Source organism: Notothenia coriiceps, unplaced genomic scaffold (assembly GCF_000735185.1).
Source record: "Notothenia coriiceps isolate Sejong01 unplaced genomic scaffold, NC01 NC01_scaffold00022019, whole genome shotgun sequence".
In the NCBI taxonomy this organism is placed as follows: domain Eukaryota; kingdom Metazoa; phylum Chordata; class Actinopteri; order Perciformes; family Nototheniidae; genus Notothenia; species Notothenia coriiceps.
In genome coordinates this window covers 724,731-736,907 of record NW_011354720.1, presented here as the reverse complement: position 1 = coordinate 736,907, position 12,177 = coordinate 724,731, and the positions used below count along the sequence as shown (strand labels likewise).

The 12,177-nt window shown below is 40.9% G+C and overlaps 2 protein-coding genes across 4 annotated transcripts in view; one reads left to right on the top strand and one right to left on the bottom strand.

Moving 5' to 3' along the window:
* The window catches only part of etf1b (eukaryotic translation termination factor 1b), a 663,186-nt gene that overhangs the window by 482,652 nt on the left and 168,357 nt on the right, over positions 1-12,177 (top strand). The gene's annotated exons all lie outside the window — the stretch shown is intronic.
* On the bottom strand, positions 1,631-11,563 carry grhl1 (grainyhead-like transcription factor 1). 2 transcript variants are annotated; one of them, XM_010780561.1, is made up of 11 exons: positions 11,381-11,563; positions 8,922-9,111; positions 8,545-8,618; positions 7,820-7,953; positions 7,589-7,728; positions 6,514-6,596; positions 6,043-6,196; positions 5,825-5,936; positions 5,090-5,184; positions 2,613-2,856; positions 1,631-1,828 (listed from the first exon to the last, which is right to left on the bottom strand). In XM_010780561.1, the coding sequence occupies exons 1-11, from the start codon at positions 11,398-11,400 to the stop codon at positions 1,671-1,673; spliced, it is 1,404 nt and encodes a 467-aa protein (XP_010778863.1). In that variant the 5' UTR covers positions 11,401-11,563; the 3' UTR covers positions 1,631-1,670. The 2 variants fall into 2 exon arrangements, with proteins under 2 accessions (XP_010778863.1, XP_010778861.1); XM_010780559.1 differs by having other exon boundaries at positions 1,634-1,828; positions 7,508-7,728.

Here is a 12,177-nt window from a genome sequence, read left to right as displayed (position 1 = left end):
ACATGAGGGAGGCTGTGTGGAGGTCTTTGTGTTGCATCGGTAGAAAAACATCTTTAAGTGATTTGCGCTGTCTCAGGTTCCCTCCGTGACATAATACAACCAACATACACCACCTTTAAACTGTCCTGCTACACTGGGCCTTAATCCCTGTTTTTAGAATACATTCATATATTTATTACATCGCATTTAGCTGACGCTTTTATTCAAAGCGACTTACAATAAGTACATTCGACCAGGAAGATACAACCTTGAAGAAAACAGAATCATATAAGTACATCAGATTTCATAGAGCCAAACATTTCAAGTGCTACTCAACTGGCTATATAAAAAGTAAAAACCACTCACAAAGTTTTGAAACAGATTCTGAAATAATCATTGTTTTTTCTCCTTTGGGATTTGTTCTTGGGTAANGGTTCCCCATCTAGGATCTTGGTCCACCTCCCTAATATTAGAGAAGCACCGGAACCCTGCACGGAACCCTAGGGGCGGTCAGTCTCGACCAACTACACCGGTCCCTTTCTTTCAAACCCACGAGAGACGACCTTTGGACGATGGACGGCGCTGGGCTTGTGGCCTATTGCGCCCTCTTCTACCTACCTACCTCCCTACCTACCTGATATGTTTAATGTGTAGTTATATATAGCAAAAGACATAAACATACTGTAACATAGCCGATAAAATGTGTCAAAAGGTCTTAAATCGAAAGAATATTTCAATTAATTTACCATAAGAAGTAAGAATTACATCTCGTGAAACTTATAAAGACATAAACTGTTCAACGGCTGGACGTGCCTGGAACACCTCCCTAGGGAGGCGCCCAGGTGGCATCCTAACTAGGTGCCCGAACCACCTCAACTGGCTCCTTTCGTATATGTATAGTCCAATGTTATATAAAAGTATAATGTTACAAAGTAATCCACAGAGTGCATCAAATCACTTCAACCACTTGTTTTCTTGATGTAATTCTTGGAAAGCAGTTGTTTTTTGGAGCCATTCGGCTCTCCCACTGTATTGAGTGCTTGCAATGCTGTTAATAGATTTCTATTCTAAGAGGGAACCCAGTAAACTCAGAGTTTTTCCGAAACTGATAGCACTCGAGCCAGGTTCAATGTCTTCGAAAGGACCCAAAATAACCTGTCCCTCCCTCACCGGTAGCATTATTAACTGAGAGGGAACGAAAGGGAGAAACTTTTTTTATGTTTTCATTATAAATTAAGATTCTAAAACACAGAGGGCAGGCCCGTACACACACACACTGCTGTGTCATGTGATGTGTTCATCCTGATTGGAAGAACCAAAGTTCAGTAGTCACAGAGAAGATAAAACCTGACAGACTGCTTGCATGCTTGAAGCGTGACTGGGGGGAAACTCTGTCCCATTAAGCATCTTCACATTGAGTCGGCATTACAGGGAAGCATATCCTGGGTTGGTTTTCAATCACTGGTTAATGATTCATTATTTGAGTAAGCAGTTTGAAATCCATCCATCAGTGCTGAAACAAGGACTCCCTGTTCCTGACAACTAGCAGGCAGCCAGGTCACCTCGACCCAGATGGCTGAGTGGGTGGAGGCAGAACATGTTTATGGACCATCTAAGATGCTACGGATGTTATGTAAATGTAGCAAAACAAAATGTTGATGGTAAAAAATGACTGGTGAGATGTGCTAGAGTTAGTAATGTGTAATGTGACTGGCACTCACATGGCGCTGGAAGGTGGAGAAATGAACGTCAGGGATGAAGAGGACAGGCTGCGTCTCGTGGTCGTTCAGCATCTTGAAGATGGTCATATCGTTGCGTTTCTGGAGGATGGGACCTTTAACATCCACAACTGGGAGGAAAATACAAAACAAAAATAGTCAAGTCATTTATAAAGCCTCTATTTAAGCACAGGGAAATCTTCAAAAACAACCTCTATTAATATATTATTATGTCCACTTGGGGGCAGCACACCGTAAAACATGGACAGTTTCATGATATGGTTGTTACAGCAAATGTGTTATACCTAAAAGTTGGTTATTCACACATTGAGGTCTTAAAATATAATTATTTTCATTATCAATTAAACTGTTTACTATTTCTATATTTCGATGTATCTTCTTATCTCTAAATGTCCATATTTGAGATGCCTGAAGCAACATTTTCAATCACTTTTTCATAAAAAATTACTTAGTTTAAAAATTAATAGTGGGGGATTATTTCTCCGTGGATCGGCTAATTGTTGCAGCTCCATTACACATCGAACAAACTCTGAGGACCATCAGTTATTATGAAGTTGTGTGTCTATATACACAAATTAGTCAAATGTTTGCTCTCTCTTTGTGTGTTGTTTCCAGTAACTCCTGAAGGAAATATCTAAGTCTTAAGATAATAAATGCTCCACGGTTGAAAGGAAGTGCTGAGTCATGTGATATTTCTCAGTGAAATCATCACTTCAATCTCTAATTAGACATTTAAGTGGACGCATTGTTTGCATAAAAGTATATATTAGTGTATCTTTGAGAGAAAAAAATAGAACTCTTGAACTGATAAAGGTCATTTACGGTGAGAATTAGTACGAAATTACAGATCATATTTGTTGTTATACACATGTTAGGTTCTCCTGAGGGACTCACAGGCCAGGCTGGGGTTGAGATCTGGGACCTTCCCTTTCCGGCGGGACTGCTTCCTCTCCTCGTCTCGGATCTTCCTCTCGGCCCCCTTGTCACAGAAGACTTTGATCTGGCAGAAGGCGCGGTGGATGGGCTTGTTGCTGCGGTTGTTGTAGCTGTAGGTGTCAATCTGGATGTTCAGAGGAAGACCCTTCACGCCCTTCTGGGAGGAGAAGTCGGTGCTCAGACAGTTGACGGAGATGAAGATCTGAAGAGGAAGGAGGCAGGAATGTTGTGGTTAAGACACACAGAAAAACTGCTTTGACTGTACATAGTTGCACTGTCCCCGAGTACACATTTAAGGTACTTAAGTTTTTCTCTTATTCCAGCAACTACTTTTTACCCGACTACATTGATTACATAACCTTTCTGCATAATGGTCATTACTGAGTACTTCATCGTCCAATGAAAACATCTAGAAGCTTTGTCAATTGAAGTCAACTCTACTTCTGAAAGTGAGAGAAGGTGTTCAGTGTGATTTTATTTTATCATCATCATTGTGCATCACTGAAGGCCTTTTCTGCAGTTTAGCCCCCTCATCCAGTGTCCTGTGTTGCCCTCCACTGGTCAGCTTTAGTATCACAGGCTCATTTTGTCCTAACGTAAGAGATGCTCCTTTGTCCTCGTGGTGCTTGTATTAAAAACAGGTTATCATTGTGTCAACAAAACACTCTAATAACAGACCATTTGGAAGCACCAAACAGAGAGGAACCAAATCGGTAAGCAAGTGGTAGGCTATCCCTCGTCTTATAAATATTATTAAAAAGACAGTCAATTTATCAGTAAAAAACACAAAGCAGGTTTTATTTATAGTGAAACTATTAAGATTAAAGTCTGTCAAGTTGGAATAAAATTCACATAAAACTACATCCGTTAACTCAACTCCATCTTTAAGGTTGTTTTTATTTGAAATTGTATGTTATTTTGAGTCTCTCAATGTCAGGAACTCATATACAGTAAGTCTGTCACCAAAATAATGCTACATTTATTCTTCTTTTAATAAAAATGAATTTGTTATGCCTGATTCTTTGCACTTTTATTTGGTTGATTGGTTACATTTCGAAGCGTAAACATTACACTCTATACAAATAAGCATGAATGTAGACTGTTTATAGTTGTATTCCTTTTAAATGTTTTGCTGTATTTGTGTGTAGAAACAGTACAACTTTATTTTTCTACAACCTTGAAGTGTGCTATAATAATATTGGAGTCATTAGAATGAACGATTATTGCTATAAAGATGAACATTTTCTTGTATTTTGGGTTTCTTTCAGTTGTGTTTTTGTGATAAGATCATTAAACTGCCCCAGAGCAGGTAAACATCAGGGAGGGGCTGCAATGTGCAAATACGTATACTGTATGTTGCCTGGGGGCATATGCATACACCTGCTCGCACATGTGCACACCTGCACACACACATACACACACACACACACACACACACACACACACACACACACACACACACACACACACACACACACACACACACACACACACACACACACACACACACACACACACACACACACACACACACACACACACACACACACACACACACACACACACACACACACACACACACAGCTAACATGGAAGGGCGGTGCTTCTGAAAATACACACGGAGGAGAATTGAACACACACAAGGATGAACATCCTATGGACAAAGGCCTCAAGTCATGAGACAGTTAGACCCACATCCTGGTGTGTGTGTGTGTGTGTGTGTGTGTGTGTGTGTGTGTGTGTGTGTGTGTGTGTGTGTGTGTGTGTGTGTGGCGCCATGTTGTCTCTGGTCTGTTAGCTTGTTCTCCATCTCAGGCTGACAGTGGATCAGTGACACGAGGGTCAACAAAAAATGGAAAATGAAGAGAGGGAGAGAGGACAGGAGGTCCTCCTCTCCTACCCGTTTAATTTGTTATCCGTCTGTCTAACTCAATCCTTGTCCCCCCGCTGAGTTTCCTCATTCCTGCACTCTTTTGTTGCGCCCGTCTGAAATACCTTAACAGGCAGCATCACAATAGATCAATGTCTCTACGCAACAAGGCTAAACACACAGAGGAGGGGAGGAACCTTGTAACAGCGTCTTCAGTCTTCTATTAAAGCCCCTATTTCCTTTAAGTTCTTTAACGATTGTTTTGTACGATTACAATGAACAGAGAAGCTTATAATAACTAACAAAGGGAAGTTAACACCTGAAACCCTAATTCTGGTCTGTGGCAAAAACCACACAAGACCTTTAAATAGAGGAGGAGTCTATTTCTGTCTTAAGGATTTGTGTGTGTATATGTAAAGGTCAAGGCTCATATTAAGAGTTCAAGAAATGGAAACTGTGCTTGTTCTTACATGAGTGATGTAGAAGCAGCTCTATCCATCAGTTGTGTATCTATAAAGCTGTGTGTGTTTGTGTGTGTTAGTATGTGGCTATTTTATTCTCTTACTTTGGCCTCCTCGTTGGTGTCCCAGGTGAAGGAAATGGCATTGAAGGAAATCTCCTCGATGTTGCCAATGGTGTTGAAGCTCTCCTTGTAGTCAGCTGTGACAAAATGAGAGTTTAGTGACTAATTTAAGAAAATACACTGCAGGGATTAGGATAAAAATGTAGGTAATTTAACTAATACAAATCAGCATGAAACCTTTCCTTCTGATTATTTAAACGAAGACAATACTTTTGTGTAACAAGCTTTCTGCACTACTATGGTTAAATATGCAAATTAGGCATAATCCATTTGTTTTGCTAGTCAATTAGCCCAGTCTCTCAGCCTTGGCCTCTGCATACAATTAAATGATGTTTCTTTCCTGTAGTGGCTTTCCACCAAAGCAGGTAAAGATGTACAGCTAAACCAGTTTATACAGTATACAACGTTATGTTTATTCACCAAGTTACTGTAAGAAACGTTGAGGTTTTAAAGGCTGCAGAATTAATCCTTAGCAACACACCTTTTCCTGTCAGCTCCTGCTAAACTGCCCTTTCATCCAGCCACTTAACTGTGCAGACACAGGAGGATTAATCAGGGCAGTCGGCGGTGAAACCAGGAATGAATCATTAAAATTACCAACGTCTGTCCACCAGCAGTGTCTCAGGTGTTACTCTTTAGTTTATTGGACTCTTCTTTTGCCTATCAATACACACTTTTTATGGAATATAGAGTTCATTTTTTAAATTAGGTTCTTACCAATGTCTAGACACCTCTGTTTGGCAGTGTGCTGTCTGGAGTGCCAGTACTTCCAGTGCTTAAGCTGATCATCTCTGCACTTCTCCTCTCCAAACACCACCATCACTACACTCTGAAAATGCATAAACACACACAATGAAACATAAATTAGGTTACAATAATGATCATATGTAAATCGTATGTTGTGCCAGGTTTATTTGTGATGTTCCTTTCCTTACCCTGACTTTGGTGATGGGTTGCCGCATTCCTTTGTTGTTAACCTCCCTGAGGGTGATGGGGTAAAACTGGCCCTTGTTGAGGTACGTCATCGTCCCGTCTCCTGTCTTCTGACGCAGAGACTTGGACGCCTCAAGGGTGTATTCGAAGTTGTTCCTAAAATAACACAACAATAAAACATGAATCAAAGGCATTTCTTGTCTGTAAAACTGGATGACAATGCAACAATGGCATTCGGATACATGTTAGACATAATGGTGCACGCTTCATTCAGCCGCTGCAGGTAAACTGCGATCTTGAAATCAGTGTGTAGGGCCAGATAACGCCTGTGTGTGCCGACTCTTGTCTTTCACGCGGTGGGGAGTCTGGTGTCTCCCCTGTGACTGCCATGAATGAGGCCATTCTGCGGTGTTGTGTTAAAAAGCTGAATGGCGGTGGAAGTCGGGCGGTGGGCTGGCGGCAGCGCAACTTACCCCGGCACAGTGTTAAACTGAGTGTAGTCCTCAGGCGCCATGGAGGACATGCGTAACTGGAGATCCCCTGGGAAAGAAAACACCTGCAGCACACAAAGATAAACAGATCGACAGTGTGAAGTGAGGCTCAGCAAAAAGAGGATACTAAACATGATTTATTTATTTCTATAATTCACCAGGGGACTATTATAATTTAGCACTCCATAGGGATATACATCTATTTCTTCCACAACTTAAAACAGTATTTGAGTTTCAGTACCAGAGATAAGCATATAACAGCAACTTATAAGCCTCTGCACACGTATTTTATACGGAACTGGGATCTTTTTAACATTAGTATACAACCATGTCATTCTTGTTTATTCACATGCAGCATGACATTCATTAACTGTCGTTTGAATATCCCCCTCACCTATATAGATAAATAAAGATTTGAATACAAGTAAATACAAATGTATTAATGAACTAAACATAATTATTAGTTATAAATATCTAAAGTTGCCACAGGGAAGCATGGTATAACATTTGAATCAGGTCACAGACACTATTTCCCAGTCTGGGTTTTGGTGTGAATGAACAGTTTCTGTAGATTTAATTAATCTGTTCATCCCCATTTCTCTTAGTTTCAATGGCTCTACCCTCACGTTGCTAAACCCCCCAACCCCCTCCTGTACAGGGGTTTTGTCGGGTTACTCTATTCGAAGGTAATTTCCCTCCAGCTAAATAGAAAACGAGGAGAGAGAGAGAAAGGGCTTTGGCTATTGTAGGAGAAAAGTACAGCACTTTATTGTGTTGGTGAGACAATGGCATAATAACACACTGGCCGCTATTTTGGCATGTTCAAATAAAACCAGGGAAGGCTGAGCCCACCGCTGGCTCCATGGGATCGGGTGAATATCCCATTGTGTGTTGGGAGAGATCCGAGAGCGAAGAGGAGAGGAAAGCGAGGGAGAGCATTAGGGAGGTTTAGAAAGAGGGGGATCGAAACACACACCTCCTGGGAACCATCCTTGTAACTCTCGGAGTAGGTGGAGTCGGGGGGCGTGCGGGACTGGGTGCTGGGGCTGAACTGTACCGTGTTGTGGTTGAGCTGGCGGTCAAAGACGTCGGTTTCGGGACAGTTGTTTGGCACGGTCACTGAGAAGCCGTGGGAGGGCACCTCTGTCTTGACGGACGGGTAGTTCGGCACAGCGACAGAAACCGTGACGGTTGTGTCTGGGAAGGGAAATATCAGAACATTTACAATCAGGTTTTCTGTTTTTTAAAAGCTCCTTGTGGCTCTTTGTGTTATTGAATGTGAACAGACCTGGGGAGGGGAACTGGGATCTCTTGTCCGGGGCCAGCTGGAGAATATTAAAGGGGCCCTTGAGGACCTGGATCCTGTTCTCCATCCCCCCTTCGTGATGTGGCGCAATGGAGTGTCCGGCCTGGATCTGGTGTCTGCAGCAAATAAAATTTAATTACATTAAATATAACAATTTTTATGTTTAAGTTATATTTGCTTACTTTTAACCCTTACATTTGTTGCTGTTGTATATGCATATGTGTTCATGTGCTCTCTGTCTTTATAATTTTGGGTTTCACTGCTGAACAACCAATTGCCTTTTGGGGATAAGTAAGTGATCATCTTGGATTCAGGTGCTTAAAATGAATTGAACAACTCTCAAGGAAAATGATTGTATTCTCTTTTGAGACTTTAAAGCTTTATGTTTCACTTTTATGACACTGTTATTATTAGTTATTTTGGTGCCACTTGGTTGTGTGACTGTCTGAATGTGAATATGTTTTAATCTCAGGCCTGGACTCTTAAACAGCTGAAAACAAGGCTGTTTTCCTTCTGTAAATACTTGTTATGCTACTCCAAAAATGAATATGTGTGCAGATTCAGAAAAAGATTAAGATTGCTTCGTCCTGCTCACTCATATATGCAGAAGTACACACAAAACTCAAAAACCAGGAAAGAGCTTCTCTGCTTTTTCACGGTTTTAATTTTTAAAAGGGGGGTGGTACTAGACGAGGGCTGTTGCTTACCTTTTGTTAGGATCCACATCACAGACCAGTGCTTCTGGCTTGTTCTGGGTTATTGTTCTCTTCTCCCTGGGCACCTGTATGGGAGGGTAAACACAGCCGCTCAGCGTCTGACCACATCACTTCCAACAAGCCAAATCATCCTGCTGTCTATAGATCAGTTACATGACATGCTCTGCCTCACAGATGTTTGCTTCAGGGTCCTATGTCAGTATAGAGTGAGACCATTATAGGTAAGGCATGTAAGGATTTGGTAACTAGTCCCCAGACCTAAGATTTGCACTTTCGATTGCTTCCAGATCCACTGAGAATTCAAAAGGAAATAGCTCAGAAAGTTGAATTCCTGCATGGTGTGGTTGTTAGATTCATTAGTTTTCTACCTTGTAGTAGTCGTAGAGCAGGCCCAGAGCTGCGGCGCTGTCCTCGTCTCCGTTGATGCTCATCATGGCCTTGGTGGCGGCCGTCAGCGGGTTCTCCAGAAAGGATTTCCAGGCTTCATCTTCTGTGGTGAAGGAGCGACGCTGCCCGCCATAACCCGGCTCGTTCTGGAGAACCAGGACCGCACGCTTACTGCAAGAGAGAAAGTGTCATAGGTTATATACAAACCAATTATTAAGATGTAAATGCTTATTTCCATCGCAAACACTTTGTCACATGCTTTTTTTAGGGCTTCACCATTTGAGGTAAATATATGTGATAACGTTGAATATTGTGAAAATGATATTATTTACGATTAAGACAAAGCAGTCGTAGTCAGTTATGCCTCAGTTAGATCATTTAAAAGTGCTCTTTTCTACTGATTTCTTTTCAACAAAGACAAAAAAGCCCTAAGTGCAATATATTGCAATCGTTCGCAATGTATTTCATTGTGCAACTTGATTTGGAGAGGAGGAAAAAAAGATATTTTGTGCCGCCCTTTATGAGCCTCTCCTCAAGCATTGAACAGATTGATTCTCCTCTCTGACTTCATATAAGTTCACAAAGCCAAGACCTACAATCACAACCTTGTTCAGAACAGAAAAACAGGTTATAAGAGCAAGAGATCAACCCTGTATGTTCTTTATCTGTTAGACTTGTTGTTCAAGCTTTTCAACGATTGTGCAACAAATCTCAGCCAATCGAACCACTGCGCTGTCTTGAGCGAAAGATGCTCTACAGGCTCGTCTAGTGTGACGACTTTACGCTTCTCCTCTGGGACTGCTCATTGGCTGAGAAGCTGACCGCAAGTGACGCAACTGACTCTGCCACATTCCTGCGCCATGCTTCTGTTTTTGTAGAGAATCATGAGTTTTTATTCAAAGTCAAAGAATGTATCTTCCTTTTCGTTCTCGGGAGGCCTTTTGAGTAATTGCTTTGCAAACAGGACACAACAGCTCCAGTTTCTGTGTCTCATCTGCTACTAATTGTCTTAATGTGTTATAACGAGCTCATTTCACTCAGGTAAACACCTTTAATTTGAAAGGACTATAGGATCAATTTCAAATAAGTGAGAATTATTGAAGAGTTACCACTGAACTTACCTATTTACAGTAATGTTTGCTCGTCTTCTATTTACTTTAGTAGTAAAGTTTAGTCATTACTCAAGCTCATAAGTTTCATTAGATTTCCTTGTCAAACTTTCGAAATTACATTCCTTGAATCACCTTTCTACCAAATCCATCTGCTTGGTTTTCTACCACAACAAAGTAATAATGATTTAGTGTAAACGGACTGGCTCAGTTTCCATGTTGAGTATCTACAACAAACAGCTTTTTTCTTCTCAATGGTCAAGGCAAAGTGATAATTAGTAATCCTATATGTAATTGTGCTATTCATAAAAGGCAACCTGATAAGACCCTTTATTTACTGGCAATAAAACTCAAGTATTCCATTACTAATACAACAAATTAAGAGTTTGATTGCTTTTCAGACAGATATTAAAATTAGATTCCATATCCAAGTCAGTAATGCATCATGAATTCATAGACTTTCACTTTTTTTATATACCCTAGTATGAAAAAAACCCATATTATTTAACATTTAGAGAAATGTGCATGTAATCTTACATGTTTGACACCCAAAACATTTTGGTCCTGTAAAGTAAAATCCTCAAAAACCTCATATGGCCCTGTGCTTGCTTACATTGTCTCTGTTAGTAAAGTTGAGCCAACGCCTAGCAGGTGTATGATTTCACTCCCCTCCAAAGTCTCCTTGTCATTGCCCTCAAAAACATACAGAATATGAGCTAAGCATTTAACATAAAACATATACCTCTGTTTAAATACATGTCAGTGAAACTGTTGATTCCAAAATCTTACATGAATATGACACTTTCTTCAGTTTTCTTTAGCTGACAGCTCCTTGCTGAGGTCCATATTTATTCCTGAACAAACATCATTAAGACTATCCACATAACTGTTAGGGCTTCAAGCGAAATCAAACACTAAACCGCCCAGGCATCGCTATCACGGGACCGTTTTTATTCCCACAGCCAGACTCTGCTCGCACGACAGGTGAAGATACACCTGTGCAGGCTTGAACATGACAGGTGAAACGAGCGCAGTTACACCATGGGAAACTATGAGATATCATCGCTTCCCAGCTTGGAAGCCAAGTCTTAAAGTCAACTTAAAAAATAAACCTAATAAGAAATCCTACAAAATAATCCTTAAATATCAGATTTTATAAAAGTAGACAGCAGCTGCGGGTCGGATGTGAACCACAGTATGACTGATTTAAAATCCCCCTGTGCCATGAACTCACAAAATAAAAACACTAAATATAGTTAGTGTCAATAATAACAGCTTATAGTGACTCGTGCTCGTTGTACAGGCTAAAGTGGAAAGTCAGGGCAACTTACTTGTCATGCTCCTGTGACATCTCGGTCGGTCGAACTGGACTTTCTAGTTGGTACTGAAAATCCGATCCGTCTTCTTTGGGTGGAAAACTGCGCCGCTAACACTGTATGAGGGCCGCGGCAATAAACAAGGTTTCCCTAGTGAGAGAACGGGTTTTGTCGGCTTTTCTCGCTTTTTTGGGCAATGCTGAGAAATTAAGGCCGGTTTTACCTGTGACAGGCCACCGGATTGGATTACAGGTGGAGGGAGGGCGTGTCCAAACTGTCAATTGAGGCTCCTATAGGCTGTGATTGGCTCAGCTGGTGGCCTATACCTGAGAGCTGGAGAGAGACTCGGGGTGAGCCAGAGGAGGAGCAGGGTGCAACCGCTCTGATTTTTAAGTTGGGTCATTTATTGGGAGACAAACAGACGTTGGTGTTAAGGTGCACCTGTAACAGTTAATGCAATCCAATGCAATAGCTTAAAAAAAGATAGATAGAAACTCCATGTTTTGATTGACACTACCAGAGAAGCATGGATTTAACTGCAGTTGATTTTTGAGGGCGTAGTTTGTATTAGTGTTGAAATTGACTGCAATATAAATGTGTTTCAAATGTTGTGCACAGTTGATTCACAGGACTATTGAAAACACATGTATTTATTAATCACCATTAACTACGACTTCAGCAATAAAAAAGTGTCAGAGTTGTTGTAGATACTGGTTTGCATGCGATTGTGTACCTAATGAAGTGGACATGGAAAGTATGATATATCTCATAAAAGCCTGCCTAATTCATGAAAAGCATAGAGATGATTAAAG

Bases quoted from the DNA above. Each gene is read 5' to 3' on its own strand.
- grhl1 (XM_010780559.1), bottom strand. From the start codon at position 11,400: ATGTCACAGGAGCATGACAA. The intron at 7,954-8,544 runs GTAAGCAACAGC...TATTTGCTGCAG, and splicing joins GATGTGGATCCTAACAAAAG to ACACCAGATCCAGGCCGGAC. The intron at 6,597-7,507 runs GTGTGTGTTTCG...TGTGTGCTGCAG, and splicing joins ACAAGGATGGTTCCCAGGAG to GTGTTTTCTTTCCCAGGGGA.